The sequence below is a fragment of the Haliaeetus albicilla genome, chromosome 25 (assembly GCF_947461875.1).
Source record: "Haliaeetus albicilla chromosome 25, bHalAlb1.1, whole genome shotgun sequence".
Taxonomy (NCBI): Eukaryota; Metazoa; Chordata; class Aves; order Accipitriformes; family Accipitridae; genus Haliaeetus; species Haliaeetus albicilla.
Window position 1 is genome coordinate 16,460,704 of NC_091507.1, and position 17,688 is coordinate 16,478,391.

At 36.2% G+C, this 17,688-nt stretch overlaps 1 protein-coding gene across 9 annotated transcripts in view; it reads right to left on the reverse strand.

The window, feature by feature from the left end:
- Positions 1-17,688, reverse strand: part of REV1 (REV1 DNA directed polymerase) — a 63,111-nt gene that overhangs the window by 28,223 nt on the left and 17,200 nt on the right. For 5 of the 9 annotated variants that reach the window (XM_069770073.1, XM_069770076.1, XM_069770070.1 and 2 more), the window contains 5 exons: positions 17,086-17,254; positions 10,795-10,944; positions 7,968-8,680; positions 5,995-6,102; positions 4,370-4,486 (listed from right to left, as the gene is read on the reverse strand). In XM_069770073.1, the coding sequence (XP_069626174.1) occupies positions 4,370-4,486; positions 5,995-6,102; positions 7,968-8,680; positions 10,795-10,944; positions 17,086-17,254 (1,257 nt within the window). Of the gene's footprint in view, positions 1-1,110; positions 1,437-4,369; positions 4,487-5,994; positions 6,103-7,967; positions 8,681-10,794; positions 10,945-17,085; positions 17,281-17,688 lie in introns of those variants that run through there. The other 4 variants (XM_069770078.1, XM_069770079.1, XM_069770075.1 and 1 more) reach the window with 3 other exon arrangements.

The following is a 17,688-nucleotide window of genomic DNA, read 5'->3' on the forward strand; positions in this document are numbered from 1 at the left end:
TCACTGCTACAACCACATCCTGTAAACGAATACAAGACACTCAGAAATTTACCAACTGCTTGGCTGAACAAGACGACACTTAGCTACGTTTCTTTTTACAAAAAGCACAACTACCACACAGAAATTAAATTCAGAATAGAAACCCACATTTTATCATACTTAAAACCTCTTACTTAAAACTTTTCTAATAATCTAGATACCACAAAGTGATTTTTAAAAAGTAAAATAACCAGAATGCTAATTAGTTCAATTTAAAAAGTGCTAGCTAGAAACTTATATTTCCTTTAACACTCTTATGGGGAATATTAATCGACAAAACTTCTGCTGTTACTTCCTAATAATTCTCTTATTAGGATATGTCAACTTCTTTCAAATATCACCATAAATTTATCTTGGATCAAAATGATACAATGACAAATACTGCGACCCCAGACTGAAAACGAGACAGACCTTCCCTAATTCTATAAAACTTCACTGCATGCTCTTAGATAAATTTTAAAGAGTCCTCCAGGCCCACTGCATACTAGGTACTAGAACAGAATTCCACGACACTGAATACTGGAATCAAGTAAAGCATTTTCTGTTTCTCTCTGTCTGGGTTTTCACAGTATGTAAACCTTGAAAGACACATGCCTATACTCTAAATACAGATCAGCCTGAAAAAATGGCTAGATGCAAAAACTACTATGCCCTCCCAAACTCCCCATCAGAATCAAGACAACAAGGTATCATACAGACAAAAAGCTTCTATTTACTTAAAATGAAATCTAATATATATGTTATAGTTCTTTTTCATTATTGTAGTCTGTTTAATACCATACAACTTTGTAATATAATAAACAGGTAGTTTTCTTCAGAGTGCCACAATGCTTCATTATATTTCATGGTACTAACAACTTACACACTGACAATTTAACTGAAAGGAAACATGGAGCTATGTGCACACACGAGTAGTTATCAGACCAGAGAAAGTGTTGTAATGAGTGAGTGGAGACAGCAGGGGTAGAGCCTGACTCATGTGAAAAACTGCTTTTATTCAGAATTTCTGCTAAATTCGTGCACCTTTTTATGTCTTAAATATTTTAATGTATGATGAGCTCAGTAAGTTACCTAAGATGTCTGCAACTGAAAATTAGAGCAAAATTATGCCCCAAATAAAGACAAGAATGACAAGAACAATTTCCTTAGTCCATGCCTTCCTGTGCCCTGGCCTGAGATGATGCTGTCATCTTGTCTATCTTCACTGGACTCGTCGACTTTTTCCACATCGCAGCAGAGCAGATCCCCCCATGAGCTGATGGAGTCACTTCATGTGAAATTCAGGGCAATGCAGAACACATTGTCCTCAATGGAAGGCAAGGTAGAGAACCTCTCATCAAAAGCTGGGAAACTAGACAGGCACATGGTGAATGTGGAGCAACGGATGGAGAAATCAGAGGCCAGGACCCAAGTCTGTGAAAAAGAAATCGCTGAGAATAAATCTGTGACTAATATGATGGTTAAAATCTGCTGCTCTTTAGAATGAAAAAAAGGGAGATACTAGGGTTGAGGGAAAGGAAGCCTAGAAAACATTCACATCTTGGGCATTCTGGCCATGGAAAAGAGACCCCAAACTATGAATCCTGATTAACATATGTTAATCTTCTATCTTTAGAACATGAATGTTAAAGATGGCATGTATGTAGAGAAGTAACTTCTACTACCCAGAAAGTCCATCTCCAATTCGGAGATTTAGGGTGAGAATGATAGCAAGTTTTTAAATTTAAAAGTTATACAATCTTGGATGAATTCAAACAAGAAAAAGAAAGTATTGCATAAAAGATTCAAGATTCTATTGACACTAGGTAATTGTGTAGCAATGCAGATCAAAGGCAGGAACCAGTACCACTAAAGAAGTAATTTGCAAAAAAAAAAAAAAAAAAAGAAGTAGCTGAAGCAGCAGAATCCAGTATTTGGTCAAAAGTGATTCATAAGGGTTTCATTTTGTTTATTTTTTGTTTTGTTTGTTTGGGTTTAATTTGGAACTTTTTTCCTAATAAGCAAGACCTGGAGAAGGCAAAATCAGAGAACAGTCTGGAAAGCATGAAGCATCAAAAAATGAAGTGGATTCCATGTTAAAGCATGGATGTAAAAATATGCTCATGTTCAAAGCTGGTCCCAACTACCTTTTATTTCATTTATGTAACATGTCCCCAAACAGAATTGTGTATGTTTAACAGCATAATTTAGCATTCTGTATTTTTGATATTTTAGAAAAAGTACTTTTCCATGTGATACATGTACCTACTGGACCATATTTACCTCTGGAATGGCAAAATTAAACACATGCTGTGAAGTGTGTCACATAACTTTCTAAGATACTGTAATGTTAGAACAGCCTAACCTGCAATTCCACCTTTTCATCTAAGACCATAACTAACTGTAATTTCTTTTCCCCAAAAGGAAGACAAGCCACGTACATATGAGAATGCAAGCAGAAACAACATGTTTATTTTTTGTTGATAAAAACACTGTACATGGAGATAAAAAATTAATAAAGAGACTAAAAAAATATTAGGAACTGCAGCTAATGAGATAGAGATTATAAAAAGAGTGTTAGGAAAAAATCCTTTCACCAAAACAATAGGTTGCACAATCAGACTAAGCATCAAGAAAGAAAGAGCTAGCTGCCTGCCTGTGTGCAAGCCAGTGAGATTGGATGCTGAAGTTAAAGAAATGAATGTGTGGATATCCAGAAAAAGCTGCCACAGTAAGAAACTGAGTTTGTTATACAATGAGGCTGAAATCTGCTGTAGCCTTAGGTAATAAATATAGTAGAAGAGATACTACTGAATTTGTGAATCACAAAGAATATGCTAGGTATCAGCTAAACTTCTGTAATTTAACTGCCTCACTCTCCAAACATTGCTTGATTGTATGAAGTCACACCCTTATCCAGTCTAAGGTCCTAATAAAAATTATGAAGTCACTGTCTAAACCTGAACTACCAATAAATAGTTCATACACAAGCTATACTACAGAAAATCCAACTCCATAAAAACCACAGCTATCTTTGTAACGCACTTATATATGGCATTGCAAACAACACAGCAGAAACTAAAGTCTGGAGGATTCTGAAAAGTCCTTAAAAAGTTAAAGGCCAGTGGGTTCCACAAACGTATATTCTACCTCAGTTTTGAAGTGTTCTTAAAACTACAGCAACAAAGACAAATAAAATGGCATCACTTCCTGTAATACCTTGTTTCCAAATGTCTTTGAAAATTGGCAGAATTTATTAGTTTTGGGGTTTTTTGTTTGGTTTTTTTTTTAAAGTACTAACATTTCAGAAATAACCATGGAAGAACAACCTGTCTTTATCCACCTCTTGAATCAACAAAATAACACTGAGTTGTAAGCTTTTTAACAATAGTACTTGCTACCACAAGGTTGGTAAAAAGTGCATGTACAAGGGACAAAGGAGAAACTCAATTTTCACATCTAAACTGAAATGAAATAGCAACTGCCCCTTATATATACACTTTTTACCAACCTTGTGGTAAAAACTAAGTTTCAAGCTGATCAAGCAGAGTGGTAGAGAAAAAAAGAGAAACAAGTTGCCAATGTTTAGCAATATACTTTCTCATACTAAATGCAGTTCAGGCAGTATAATAATAATAAAACTTGGTAATAAAAGTATGTTTTGTTTCCATTAGTATACTACTACTTGAGGACACAGAAAGTTACACATTTCTAAATTACTGCAGGCAAGTAAGGAATTCTCCAACCACAACAGATGCCCTGGTTTTGAGGAAAGAAAGTACTGGAGAGACAGAACTCATGAAGTTGCACAGACTTTCTAGAAACCTAAAATGCTCTAACGACCACCCAACTTAACTCATTGTACACAGATATTGTACACATGCAATTCAAAAGCCAACTTCAAACAATCAATTTCTCACTGGCCATGTGCTGTCATTTCTACTTTTATAGCAAAAAACGTTTCAGTAGCCTTTTAAAATTTATTTTGTACCTTCTCTGTTAATAGACTTACTTAGAACAAAGTGATCTCAGACAATCTGTATTTATTTCTTATTTTAAATAATTACTTAACATTATATCTTATATGCAACCTCAACAAATGTAAGCAAAACCTAAAACTACTCTAAAATAATTCATCCATACTGAGCAAAGCTAACTAACAAGAAGTCACAGTGGCATGTTATTACTGAGGCCACAGAGCACCATGTTGTCCAAAGATACTTCTTTTCTGAAATCCCCTGCATGAAAAAATCAAATTCATCCACTGTGCACTTTATTAATAACTTTAAGGAAAAAGTCTTCAATAATGACAGTTAAAAACATACAGACAAACAAACAGACTTATCTGTACCTGCTTTGCCATTCAATAGCTTATTCTGGTAATATTGCTGTTCAAGCTGGGGGTTTGCACCAGGGCGCAGTGGTGCTTTTCCTGCACCTCTGTTACTAGTAACAGCTACTGGTTTTCCTGTGGAGAAGAAATGCATATACTTGTAAGTCAACATCTATAATAGCTTACATTTTAATAATAGCAAAACTAAGGTAAGATCATAAAGATGCCCGCTTTATTTTTTTATAATTTTTTTCAAGCTTATACACTCTTACAGCATTAAGGAGGAAACAGCTATGAAGTGACTTTGCATTGTGACTATCAATTTGCTGTCTTAATTGCAGTCACATGTAAAGAAATGCTTTTAAAGAGTGAAAATACAGCCATACTAGTTTGCCTTTATTAACAAGTATAACTGGAAGCTGTGAAACTTCACCAACACCCTAATGATTCATTAGTTTAAGACACAGCAGTGTACTGATTTTAAATACTTTTATCATGTTTATTAAGTAAACTAGGAGAGTATACACATACCAACACACTCAGTTCCACTTGTTTAATTAACTGTACAAGATCAAATCTTTAATAAACTTTTGACTTTTTAGTAGTATCAACACCTCCATAATTTTTCCAGAGGAAGCTAATTTATGCACTGGAAGTTCTGGCAGACTTCCATGGAACAGAAAAAAATATTTGCAGAAAAGTCCTAGGTTCTTTATATTCCAGTAATGGAATTTGAAACTTGGCAGGAAATAAAGTTTTAAAGACCCAAACATACCAGGAGTATCTCTGATACAATTGCTCCTGCCTTTGGACAGAAGAGAGCAAAGGAATTGTATATAACAGCTTACTCTTTCCCAGGGCCTACGATAGCTGGGTGTCAGATGGCCACCACTGCACCAAATCTTCAGACTTGTGCATGACCAGAGTTCAATGTTTGCACAGAACAACTAGTATCTCCACTTCTGAATTGTACACTTGTAAAAAACCCACCAAAACTTGCTAAGGAGCTCCACTAACTCTTCCTATGCCCTAACGATGATCACACAACTCAGACTTCTAAATGGCAAATGAATTGTTCATCCTCCAGGCCTTATAATACTTCATGTGTAAGAGCTTAGATAGAAAAGGGAAGGAGAAGCAAATTTCCCTTGAAAAAGATGCATCAGGCAAAGAGACAATTAATTCTCAGCCTTGACCTTTCCACTTTTCTAGTTAAACAAAGCTCCTTATGTTACTTCAGGAAAACTATTAGGATATCCCCCCCTTTTTTTTTCTTTTTTTAACAGAGAGTGACCAAAACCCACTTTTGGTACACCTAGAATTTGATCTCCAATTTCTAATATGGTAGATTTAAGTCTCAGTAAGATATGTGCAATGTAACAGAGAATGGTTGCTCCAGATTTTACTTCTCTCTTCTTTAGATAATGAAAGGAGACAACAAGGAGAATTCCAGTTCTCTCTTCCACTTGCTTTTGGATTGTAAGAAAGTAAGCAGGAATATGAAAGTTGCACGGTCTGACTATCAAAGATGTCAGTAAAAGAGATTAACATGGAAAGTTCATTTTGTAAGTGTGCAATTCTGGTTTTATTTTTAAAGCCTTAACTGAGTAAACTGTAACATGTAGATAGAATTAAATACTGACCTTTGAGATCTGGTCTATTTCGGATAGCCACAGACACAAAGAAGCAATCCATATCCACGTGCATTATACAGCTCTGTGGCTTGGCTGAGCTCGCAACAGACACATTACCTAGTATGAAGATACACCAACAAAAAACTTGAACCCTAATTTACACACTCTGGTACTACGCACAGTAGTCATCAAGGACTATTATCAAGTTTTTATGACGTTAAATTATAAAGAATTTTGTTTCTTCTCACCAAGAAGATATTTACATTTACAAAATTCTCAGAGAAATGTAAACATAAACAGTAGACAAACAGCCTAAAAATGCATCAACTTAAAGTTTCTATTTTATTTTCTCATAATTAACACCCTATACCTAACAAGTTCCCCCAGTCCAAGGAGATTAATGCATGTTGTGGGAACTGGATCTTAATTTCGCTATGTTAACACTGAATCTGGAACAGAGAACTTTACTTCTTTTTGTTCATCAATCAGAAGACTGTTCCAAAAGATAAAAAAAAAGTTTAGCTGCACTAAGAGCCACCATTAATTCTTCATGAAACACACCAAAATTTGTTTTAAACCTCCCATGCAATTGGATTTTGTCATTGCTGTACCTACACTCATGCAAACATTCAGCAAAGATGAGCAAGATAGCTCCAAACTGAAAAACTTATATGCCTAAAGCACTAGAAACACTTGTGTCAAGTATTCTAGAAGTTCACGTCTGCATGTCTCCTCTGATCTACCAGAGGAGGCTATATCTAACAACAACAACATCTTAATTTGAACAATGCATAAAGTGTAACAGTGAAAAAATACTTCAATACATCAAATGAATTGTTCTGCTTAACTTCTGAGTTAATTACTGAGTAATCCGAAAAATGTTTTCCTGTTTTTAATAATTTACCATTTGAACTCATTCTTTGAAAAATAAGGACTGTCTTATAAAGGGCATATTTACAAATCAAGTGATCAAGTTAATGCTTAAGAAGCTGCTACTTATCAACTGCAACACAGTCATTAACTATTTGAATACACTAGGCCAAATCAAAGAGAAAATAAAAATATATTAGCTTATACCATAATTTGATGGAAAAAATACACATCAAGGTAGTTCATAAGCTAACATGTTTTATAACTGGGGTGTCCTAGCACAAACACAGAATCAGCTAATTTATCTAAACAGTAATTTTTTAGGATGTGGTAATTTATCGTCAAGCATATTTTCATAAGATTACAAGTGAGTATTTTTACAGTACAACAGAGTCAGAATCTCTTCGATGGTACAGAGCTAGCCTTTTAATTGAGTAAGACTATAAATGAGAGATTCTAAAGATGCAAAATACTTTATCTGTACTTGTAACACTTTGTCTCTCATGAATTACACATATTTTTTCATTTTGGCCCTTGATGTAATGACATAAAACATTTCTCTTCTGTCAGAAGCCAGGTTCAGAAGTCTCGTATGACATTGCTACCCATTTAAACAGACCCAGAGGTATATAAAACTCTTACTAACAACAACAAAAAAAAAAGTAGATTTTAGTTCACTTCCACATGTTACTCATCTTTTAAATTTTCACACTAAACTACAAGCAGCAAGGTTTTTCTTCTGTTTTTTCCCCTTTCAATTTTCACACAGCAACTACAGACTTGTGTATTTAGATATATATAGTATTTTTTCCCCTTGATCAATCCACGTATCTTGGTAAAGTCAGGAATATTATTTCTACAAGGAGGAATTGAACATAGACCAGAGTATCAAATTAAGTCACATTTTAAGTTAAAAAAAACCCAAACAAACAAAACCAAAAGCAGTTGGATTCTTTAGTTTTCAGTGCATCAAAGTCACCAAACTTTTCCACATAGCCTGACTGTAATGTAAATATTGAATACTAACCTACTTAGTCTCAGTTAGACATTTAATGTACAAACAAAGATATAAGTCACCTTCTCAACATAAACCTTCTTAAACAAGTATCTACCTGTGTCAGTTTTAAGTGCGGACCTGCCTGCTTTCCATTTTTTTAATTTTTCCCTTCCTGGAAAGACACCGCTGTTTTTTCTCTGCAGGCTGTTGACAAACTCTGTCAATTCACACTTCCATGTTGATATATGGTGCAGTCTTGAACGTGAATAAAAGTCAGAAATAAAACTACAATCTGAAGGTTTGGACACAGGTAAGGAAGCTGCCTTGCTAGGAGTAGGTACAGAAGTGCTTTTTGTGCTTGAAGGCCCCTGAACAGTGGAGTGGTGAGCACCATTTAGTTTAGCATTACTGTGCAAAGATGAAGATGAGGATGAATTACTCATAGTCCTATGTGGATTCCACGAGAAGTCTGTATTCTTGTTGCTTTGCTGCAACTGCTGCGTTGTGCAGTCTCTAAAGTCAACCATGCCTTTTTCAGTCTTCCCCTCCTCCTGCACAGGGCCTGGAGAGAACCTACTTGCAACACCGTTGCCGGAGGGCACCCAGCAATCCTGTGTCTTTAAGGCACTGGTAGAAGTGTGTGTGTGTCCGTTAAAAATGGCAGTGCTGTCTTTGTGAGACTGAATCCCATTTTGTTTCCGTCCAGGAAGGATCTGCTCCAGCTCCATAAATCCAAAATCATTGCTTTCTTCTTCCTCTTCTTCATTCCAGCTACCTACTCCATTAGGTGTGATCTCGTTTTCCATCTCACATTTGTTAATATGATTTCTGAAACAGATATGATTATTTAATACCATATCTTTTATAAAAAAGGCACATTTACAGGTCATTTCAAGTGCTAAGTATTTATCTTCCTAATTGTTATCAGTATATACTTGAGTAGTTTTTACATCCTCAAGACAATTATCTCAAACTCTGTCCTCTCAATGTCACAAAATATTGTATTGCTGTACAAAAGATTTCATAGATTTGGTGTATTATTAATGCAGCACTACCAGAAGTTTACACAGGAGTGACCAAAATCATGCTCACATTAGAAAAGCTATTTCCAAGGACTGTAATTTGACCAGCAGTCTCCAACTGAATTACAATAATTACTTATTTGCTAACAGAACTGTACTACCATGGGCAGCATGAACGGTGCAGGAATATGCAAACCATCAGAAGGAGTAATCTTTTTATCAAGAGATGTGATTTTCCTTATCTAATTACAAACAAACAAACAAAGAAAAAAAGAAAGTATACATAGAAAACTTCTATTTTTTAGAAACTTACTTTAGATTAACCTGTTAGATTTATTTTATTTTCTTTCAAGGAAAAATCTGTTCAAACTCTATAAATCAAACATATTCTTGGCTTTTGACAAAAACCCAAACAAATTACTTTTCATCTTTTAAGCATATAAACCAAAGTATTCTGCCACAAGTACACTGGCAATTTACATTTATTCTGACAGTATAGAGGCAAAGCTTTCATTCAAAAAAGTAACTGTGTAACAAACCCTAAGTGGAATTAAAACCAAAGCCTTCAAGGGTTGTGCATACTCCTGATCTGCGGAAAAAACCCCAACCATCACTCCCAACTCGCAAAGGTAGCAATTTAAGTACACAAAAAAAAGGTGGGAAATGATCAGCTATCCAGTATACCAGTGAAATCAGAAAGCCAATTAACTGTGACAACAATTTGGTTAAGATTATCACAATCATAAATTACATTAAACAGAATATTTTTGAGGAGTTTCATGGCTGAAAGTGGTATATCCAGTGGTACATATTTAGTATCAGTGGCTAGGGCAAGTTTTTAAACTCATGCTTTTCAGACTAAATTGATATTTTTGGAAGTCTGCATATTCTCATTTAAAAAATATTAACAATACAATAATAACAGGTGCTGGTGATTGTATCACTCATTGTTTAAAATATGGGTAAGAAATACTGCTTAGGATATTCATTTTGTGGCACTGGTTTTATTTTTCCTATATATAGTCAAATCCCACTCATGTGGTAGAGTCTTCTCAGCATTTTGCAGAACTGGATTTTAAACAGATCAGCGGACTGTGGAAGAACACAGATCACCATCACAAATCAGAAAGTGTAACATCTTGTACAGTATCCTTGGCTCTGAGCAGCAGCATTGGACCAGATGACCTCCAGAGTTCTCTTCCACCCTCAAACATTCTATAATTTTATGATTCTTGCCTCTAAACAACAAACATGTGCTTCTGAAAAAGATGCAGGAACCCTCTTAAAAAAAATCTACAGAATAGTCTGTTCAAGTGGAAGGTTTATTTCCAAATTCCTATTCCTCTACCAGTTAAAAGTTTTGCTGGTGCTTTCTGTTCTATTCCCTTCTCAAGGTCTTTTAGGAGAATTTTTTATATTGTAATTGGATATTTTAATCCATCTTCTCTCTCAAGCATGACTTAAACCTTGGTATTAGCATACTTAAGGTACGCTGTGACTTTTTTTTAAAAAAGAACTTACCTAGTATGCATTTACATTTGTTCCTAGGAACCTTTAGCAAAAGTAATCAAATCATACCAGCTTTTTGTTTTTGAAATAAAGACCTACTTTTTAGTGTCACTAGTCAGAATCTGTTATCGTATGCCTGTTGCTTCCATACAGATATGCTACATCCTAGGATTCCCAGGTCATGTTATCAAGCAAAGTGTGGTCCAAAGACCAGAGACAAGGCTCGGAGTCAAGGTAACTGTAGTTCTGTCCTCAACTATTCATATAGCTATACCTTATTTTTAATTTCAGTGCCTCAGAGCTTCCGTCTTATAAAGCTGAAATGAATTTTAAAAATGCTACAGAGTTATAAATGCAAACCCATTATGGGTGAATGATTAGCATCTGCATTACAAGATCAGAAACACTTACACCCTGTTGAGATCTTTAGCTATATTGCTTGGACCTGGCATGGCATCTTCAGGTTTGCATATGCTATTAAAGTTGAGACCTTTTTGAACACTTGACTGCTTGGTGTAAAGCTGATACGGAATGTGCGAGAGGAGACGTCCAGCTTTAATGCTGAAACAAACAAACAAAAAAGGAATAGGTTACTACTTAAGACATTTTAAAAAACCCAACCTTCTACGCTAAAAAATACCTCATATACAATAAACTATTACTTTGGTCATTACCTTTTGCTGTTCTGCTATATGTACTTGCAGTCCCACAACCCCTTTCCCACTACTAACTGGATTGACCTGAAAAGTAATTTGTCATGTGGAGACTGGTACTACAAAAGACATTTGCACGGTTGTGTTGGTCAGTTGTCTACATCCATTTCTCTTCTCCAATTGATGCACACAAACCCTAAATATTTAATTTCAAAAACAAAATAAACAACACCCAGTCAAAAAAACGCTGCTGAGTGGTCCAGGTTATTCTAACTGAACAATGCTGACTGAGCTCTTTAACTTGGAACAATGCAAATGCATGTGTTCTAAGCCAATATGGGCAGAATTTGAAGGAGGTCAGCTAGGATGTGGTTCACTATTAAAGGAACTACTTTTTCCATTCCAAAAGGATAACTACCCCTTCTTGTGAGAAAATTCACTGAAGAAAGCTAGACAGAAGAATAATTTCCAAATAGACCTTCTATAAATATCTACCACAATCATTCCAGTTCTGTCCTATGTGTTCCACTGTTCTATGTATCTCCCTCTTATTTTTCTTCTTCCACTGAAACTGCAATTATACTTCAATAACTACTAAATTCCTTAGGGAAGTCATGGACTTTAAAGTGGAATCCTCTCAAAAATACACCACAGCATGATTTCATCTCTCCACTCCAACGCCTGTTGCTGGCAGTAGAGATAACAGCCTTCCCGGCCTATACTTTGAACACTGGGTCAGAGATGCTGAAACTTCTTACAGCAGCAGAACCTCTCTCATATCAAAGAAACTTAATACCAGTGTTCAGTTTTGAAGATACAATTGGATTCAAATTTTTAAAGAGAATTTAGGTCAGTGACAGATACTGTTTTTCTGTTCTTCAACACCTGAATGCTTTCTCTTGGAGATGTGCTTTTTAACTAGCTCAAATCTGTACTACTGTCAAGGGAGCTGGACAGTGGAACAAAAGCCCTTAGGAGCTTTCTTGCTGCAATTAGAGAAGAATATAGTGGGAGATCGCATTTCCCAATTAGATAAATTAAAACTAGTTAGGCATATACATAGAGACCTGGTAAGGTTTCTATGGGAATGGAATAGTAAAAACAGCCCTAAAAATACTTCAATTAAATATTGTTTGATACATGAATATATAGCATTCATAAAGGAACAACATTTACATTAAACATGCCAAACAGAGTTAAAAATACACATGGTAGAGTTCCAAAGCTTTCTTGTAAAGAAAGTGGTGATGCAGCAGACAAGCTTTTACAATGGCTGGTTAGACTGTTTCTCATAACACTGCATGAACCTGGGTGCATAACAGCCCAGGTAACATTTCAGAAATCATTACTGCAATTTCAAGATGATAAAAGCCCCCACATTTATTTAAGAACTTGTTTATGCTAAGGTTTTAGCTACTGGCATAGCTGCATTACTAGATCAATACATGGTTTGTTTTTTTTCAAACTGTATTAAGATGCAGCAACAGGAATCCTATTTTAGATGCATCATTCAACATCTTTCCCCATTCCACACTCCCTGGATCACAGAATTCGTAATCACTAAAAAAAATTAGGTTGGAAAGGACCTCTGGAGGTCTCTAGTCCAAATACTGCTCAAAGCAGGGTTATCTTTAAAGTTAGATCAGGTTTCCCAGGGCTGATCTCCAAGGGCAGAGATTCCAAAACCTCTCTAGGCAACTGTTCCACTGCTTACTCTCTTTCACTGCGAAAAATCTTTTCCTTATACGCAGTTAAAATTTTCTTTGCTGCAACTTGCCTCTGGTCCTCTTGCTGTGTATCTTGAAGAAAAATCTGGCTCCACGCTCTCTGTAACCTCCATACAGGTAATGAAAGACAACAATGAGATCCCCTCCTAGTATTCTCTCCAAGCAGAACAAAACGAGCTTCCTCAGCCTCTTGTCACATATCACATATTCCAGGCCCCTATTCATGTTGGTGGTTCTCCTCTGAACTCACTCCAGTTTGTCAGCATCTTCCTTGTACCAAGAAGCCCGAAATCACAGATTGCAAGATGTAGCTTCAGAACTGCCAAACAGACTGGAAGAACCACTCCCCTTGACCTGCCGGCTGTGGTGTTGCTATGTAACCCAGTATGCTGTTAGCCTTTATCTCCACAAGGGCACACCTGCTGCTCCATGGTCAACTTGTAGTCCACCAGGACCCTTAAGTCCTTCCCTACAAGGGTGTGTCTTGGCCAGTGAGTCCCTAGCTTGTCTGGTTGCATGGAATTAATTCTGTCCCATGTGCAGGACTCTGCATTTGACTTTACTGAATTTCACGGTTTCCGTCATCCCATTCCTCCAGTTTGTTGAGACTCTCCAAAGGGCAGCCCTGCTCACCACTGTATCAACTGTTCTCTTCTATTTGCTGTCATCCACAAACTTGCTGAAGGTACTTTCCACTGCATCACCAATGTCTACATGGTTAATGAAGACATTAAACTGCATTTGCCCCAGTATCAACCCTTCAGAAATGCCACCTGTAACCATTTGCTAGTTTTGACTCTGAACTGTTGACCACTACTGTCTGAGCCAGGCTGTTGAGCCAGTTCCTCATCCAGCTAGCAGTCCACTATCCAATCCATATCTCCCCAATTTGACTAAAAGAATGCAACGGGGGACCGTGTCCAAAGCCCTACTGTAGTCAAAGCAAATGGTATCTACTGCTCTCCTATCATCCCGTCATGTCACCATAGAAGTCAACCAGGCTGGTCAGGCATGATTTGCCACGCTAGATATATAGCTTCCAGGAAGGTATCTTCCATAGTCTTCAGGGACTGTGGTGAAGCTGATCACAGTGCAGTTCCCTGGATCCTTCTTTTCTTCCTTTCTGAAGACAGGCATGACATCTGCCTTTTATCCAGCCTTCTGGAAAATCTCCTCTGATTGCCATGAATTTTCAAAGATGACAGAGTGGTGTAGCACCGGTATCAGCCAGCTTCTTCAGCTCTTTTGGATGCATTCTATCTGGTACTGTAGAGTTGTATATGTCATGTTTCCTTAAGTGAACCATAATTTACGCTTCCTATATCTTTGGTAGCATTTCTTTTCCCCAAACTCTGCCACTAGGTACACAGGCCTTCATGACATGAAAGCAGACCTTGCCACTAAACACTGAAGAAAAGGCAGTATTGAGTACCTCAACTTTTTCCATTTCCTTTATCACGAGGTTGCCCCACTATTCAACAGCAGGCCTGCTCCATTTGCTTCCAATACAGCTATAAAAGCCATCTCGCTCCCCTTCAATGCTTTGCTAGTTTCCAAAAAAAGTTACTGTGTAAAAGTAATGTGGCATCTCTTCTGAAAGCTGTACTCTTTTAAGACTGGTAGCTTTTATTTATTCAAATACTTTGCATTCTGAATCCTCATCAGAAAAAGGAAATTAAGTGAGATGTACCAGACTAGTTTTTTGTTTTTTTCTGGGGAAATTATTTTAAACTATTTTCTTCACATTTGTGTTAGATTAACACAGATCTTTAAGAAAAACATTCACTCAATCTGAAAATCAAAATAAGGAATCCACAAACTCTACAGGTAGCTCTTTTTAGTGGTTAGTTATCCTCAACCTCTGAAAGGTAATTTTATTATAAATGTCAAAGAATGTTTGTTAAAAGAGTATTGAAATTTTAAAGTAAAGCTCTCAGATCACCTTAATTTGGCTTCAACTGCACACTGCACAACAACCTTGCCAAGCTAATTATGTCATTTATTTTTCAAATAAAGGAAGAAAGATTTAGAAAGGAGGTCTGCCTGCAAGTCTCTTCCTTCATTTGTTGCAGAAATGGAGAGGCAGCAAAAACACGCAAGGGGAGTGCAGAAAGAATGATTTTGCTGCTAAAGCAACCACGTACTACTCTGCAATACTGGATTTTGCAACTACTGTTACCACAGGATCTCTATGTGATGCCAATTAAACCAAAATTCTAGAGCTACTTGCATTTAACAACAGGTTTATGAGAGTCTGACTTTAGACCATAGTTCAGAATGTTCACAGTTCAGAATATGCAAAGCTTTTAATGCAGCAATGAACTTCAAAATATGCCTTCCCATCCTTGTATAAGTAAGGCTGAAACATCTTATCTTACATAGTTCACATAGCATATTCCAGATTATTGAGATTTTTTGTGTTTTACCTTAATGTCTTTTTGATGGCTCTCAAACAAAAAATGAAAATAATAGCCATTGTAATAAGTGCCATGGTAAGTTCATTAATCTTTGGAAAGCAGACAGATGCTAGAGTGATAAGCACCAATAAAAGACAGGAATTAATTATTCATTCCATTACCAGCAAAGAATTTGAGTCACATGCAGTAAGTAAGGAACAGGGTTACAGAGACAAGAAGCAAAACCCAAGTCACCGTATTAGCAATTTGCAGCCTGAACTCAGTCTTTTCTGTGAAGAGAATGTGGCAGGTACCACAGTGAAAAAAGATGGCGTGTGATCATGTAATTAAGGACTAGATCATAATGTGTGCACACAAAGAAATAAATCAAAACTCCGCAGACAAACAATCTTTTGCAACTTTGGATGACAAGACTGAAGATCTAACAACACTGCTTTACCAGCAATTTGTGACAGTAACATTTTAGGGTTTGTTTCTTAACCAAACTAGAAAACCCCAAATCCATCATATTGCACTAACATGATGTGCACATGAATATTCAACAAATTTGGAACCTCTACATCCACTGCACTGATTTTTACCAACTAATCTACTGAGGAGAACATAATTTGGTATTCCATATGCAGAGATGGAGTATTTAACCAATGAGTGCTCTTCAGTACGGTTGAGAGGAAGGAAAAAAAATAGGGGGTTGTTGTGAAATTAGCTTTTATTCCAGATTCTGACATGAACCCTGTTTTACTGAGACGGTGAGTTCCCTGTCTCCTTGTGCCCAACCCCAGGTATCTGTCTATACTCAGTTCTTCTGACTTATTCTACAGCACTGTCTTCTAGAACCAGGAGATGCAGAACCTGAACAGAAGATGACATAAGGAAAATTTTAGGAGATTTCACACATTAGGTTCTAGCAAGTCTCTATTGAATGTATACAAATTGATTTTTCCAACTTGGTTAAAATCATAATGAGCTTTAATGGCATCAATGAAAACAGCCGTATCTTTCAAATAAAAACACACCTATCACCAGTTTTTGAAGTCCTTAAACTCATGGGTGAGGACCTGAAACTGTTTAAAAAAAATGTACCTAAAGTCTTTTTCAAACTGAGGAACCTATAATTTCTGACTAAAGTTTAAAAAATTTACCTTAAAGATACATGATATGAAACAGCTGAATCCAAAGGGATGAAAATCAGCAAACTGAAAATAGGAACTGCAAATAGCATTTTACAAGCATGTATGCAGAACAGTTCCTTGCCTGTTTCTGCTGGTCATCTAGGAAAGAGGCTAGTTAAGAATAGCATGACACTGACAGAATGATTTCCAGAAAATACTCCTGCCTGTTCTATTTCCCATGAGTTCCTCAGATGGAAGAAGACAGATGCAAGCCAGATTAACTGCTCTGAGCCTGGCTATCATAAAACTAGTGGGTTGGGTTTTTTTCTTTTTGTTTTCGTTTTGTTACAAAGTCACAACATAATAAATGTTTAGATGGATTAATTTCAATTTTATGAAAATGCTTTTCAACTGACATTCTTCTTTATTTACAGATGAAACTTATGCAACACACAAGGCAAGAGGTTAAAAAACAATCACCTGACACTTATTTAAACATACTGAGATGCAGGCTGATTGAATATTAAATGGAATCAGCAGGGCAATGTTAATTTTCCTGATATGCCTGAGACTTTCTGAATGTTCTTAGTGAAGTTTCTTAAGGAACAATCACTAAGAAGCATATCTTCAATGTAAAAGTGGTATTTTTACTCTGCTGGTGCAAGGACAGGTTTATTTTAAATGAAACCATAATCTCAAAATGCAATCTTCTATAATGCTGTTTTTCCAGATTTTTCTTCTTTTTTTTTCCTCTAAAAGGAGAAATCTCCAAAAGCAGTAAACCTAAACTTACCTTTCCATGATCCACTCTGGCCGAACTACTTTTTCTCCTTTCAATTCTTTTATTTTGGCATTTGGAAGATTTGTGGCAATGATGTGAGTTGTTTTTGATCTGGAATAATACACATGGTATTGGCCTCCATGCAACATCATTAGCCGTCTTAATTCATCAGCTGAAGGATCTATAAAATTAAAACCAGAAATATTCCTGTTTTGTGTCAGCAAGTACAGTAAGAAAAACAACTTTAATTGAGAAATATGATGCCATCATCAGAAAGAGTGCAAACTATTGTTTTTCTCCTGAAAAACCTTACAAGTTCTTCAAAGAACAAATCAGAAAAGCATTTCTGAAATGTAGAAAACTGTTTCTGAAGAGACTTGATTCAACATGTAAACATTCTACTTGTTATAGAGGATCTTTCCACAACATAAATGGGCTGGGGGGGGGGGGAATACTCAAGTAGATTTAATGCTAACGTACATTAAAAAACAATTTACATCAACGTAACACAAAATTAGATTAACTCACTTGCCTTTTTACCAGAGTTTGGGAGAGTAGTTTATACCCAGAAATAATAGAAAATAATTAACATCAAAAGGGTTTAGCAAAAGCACA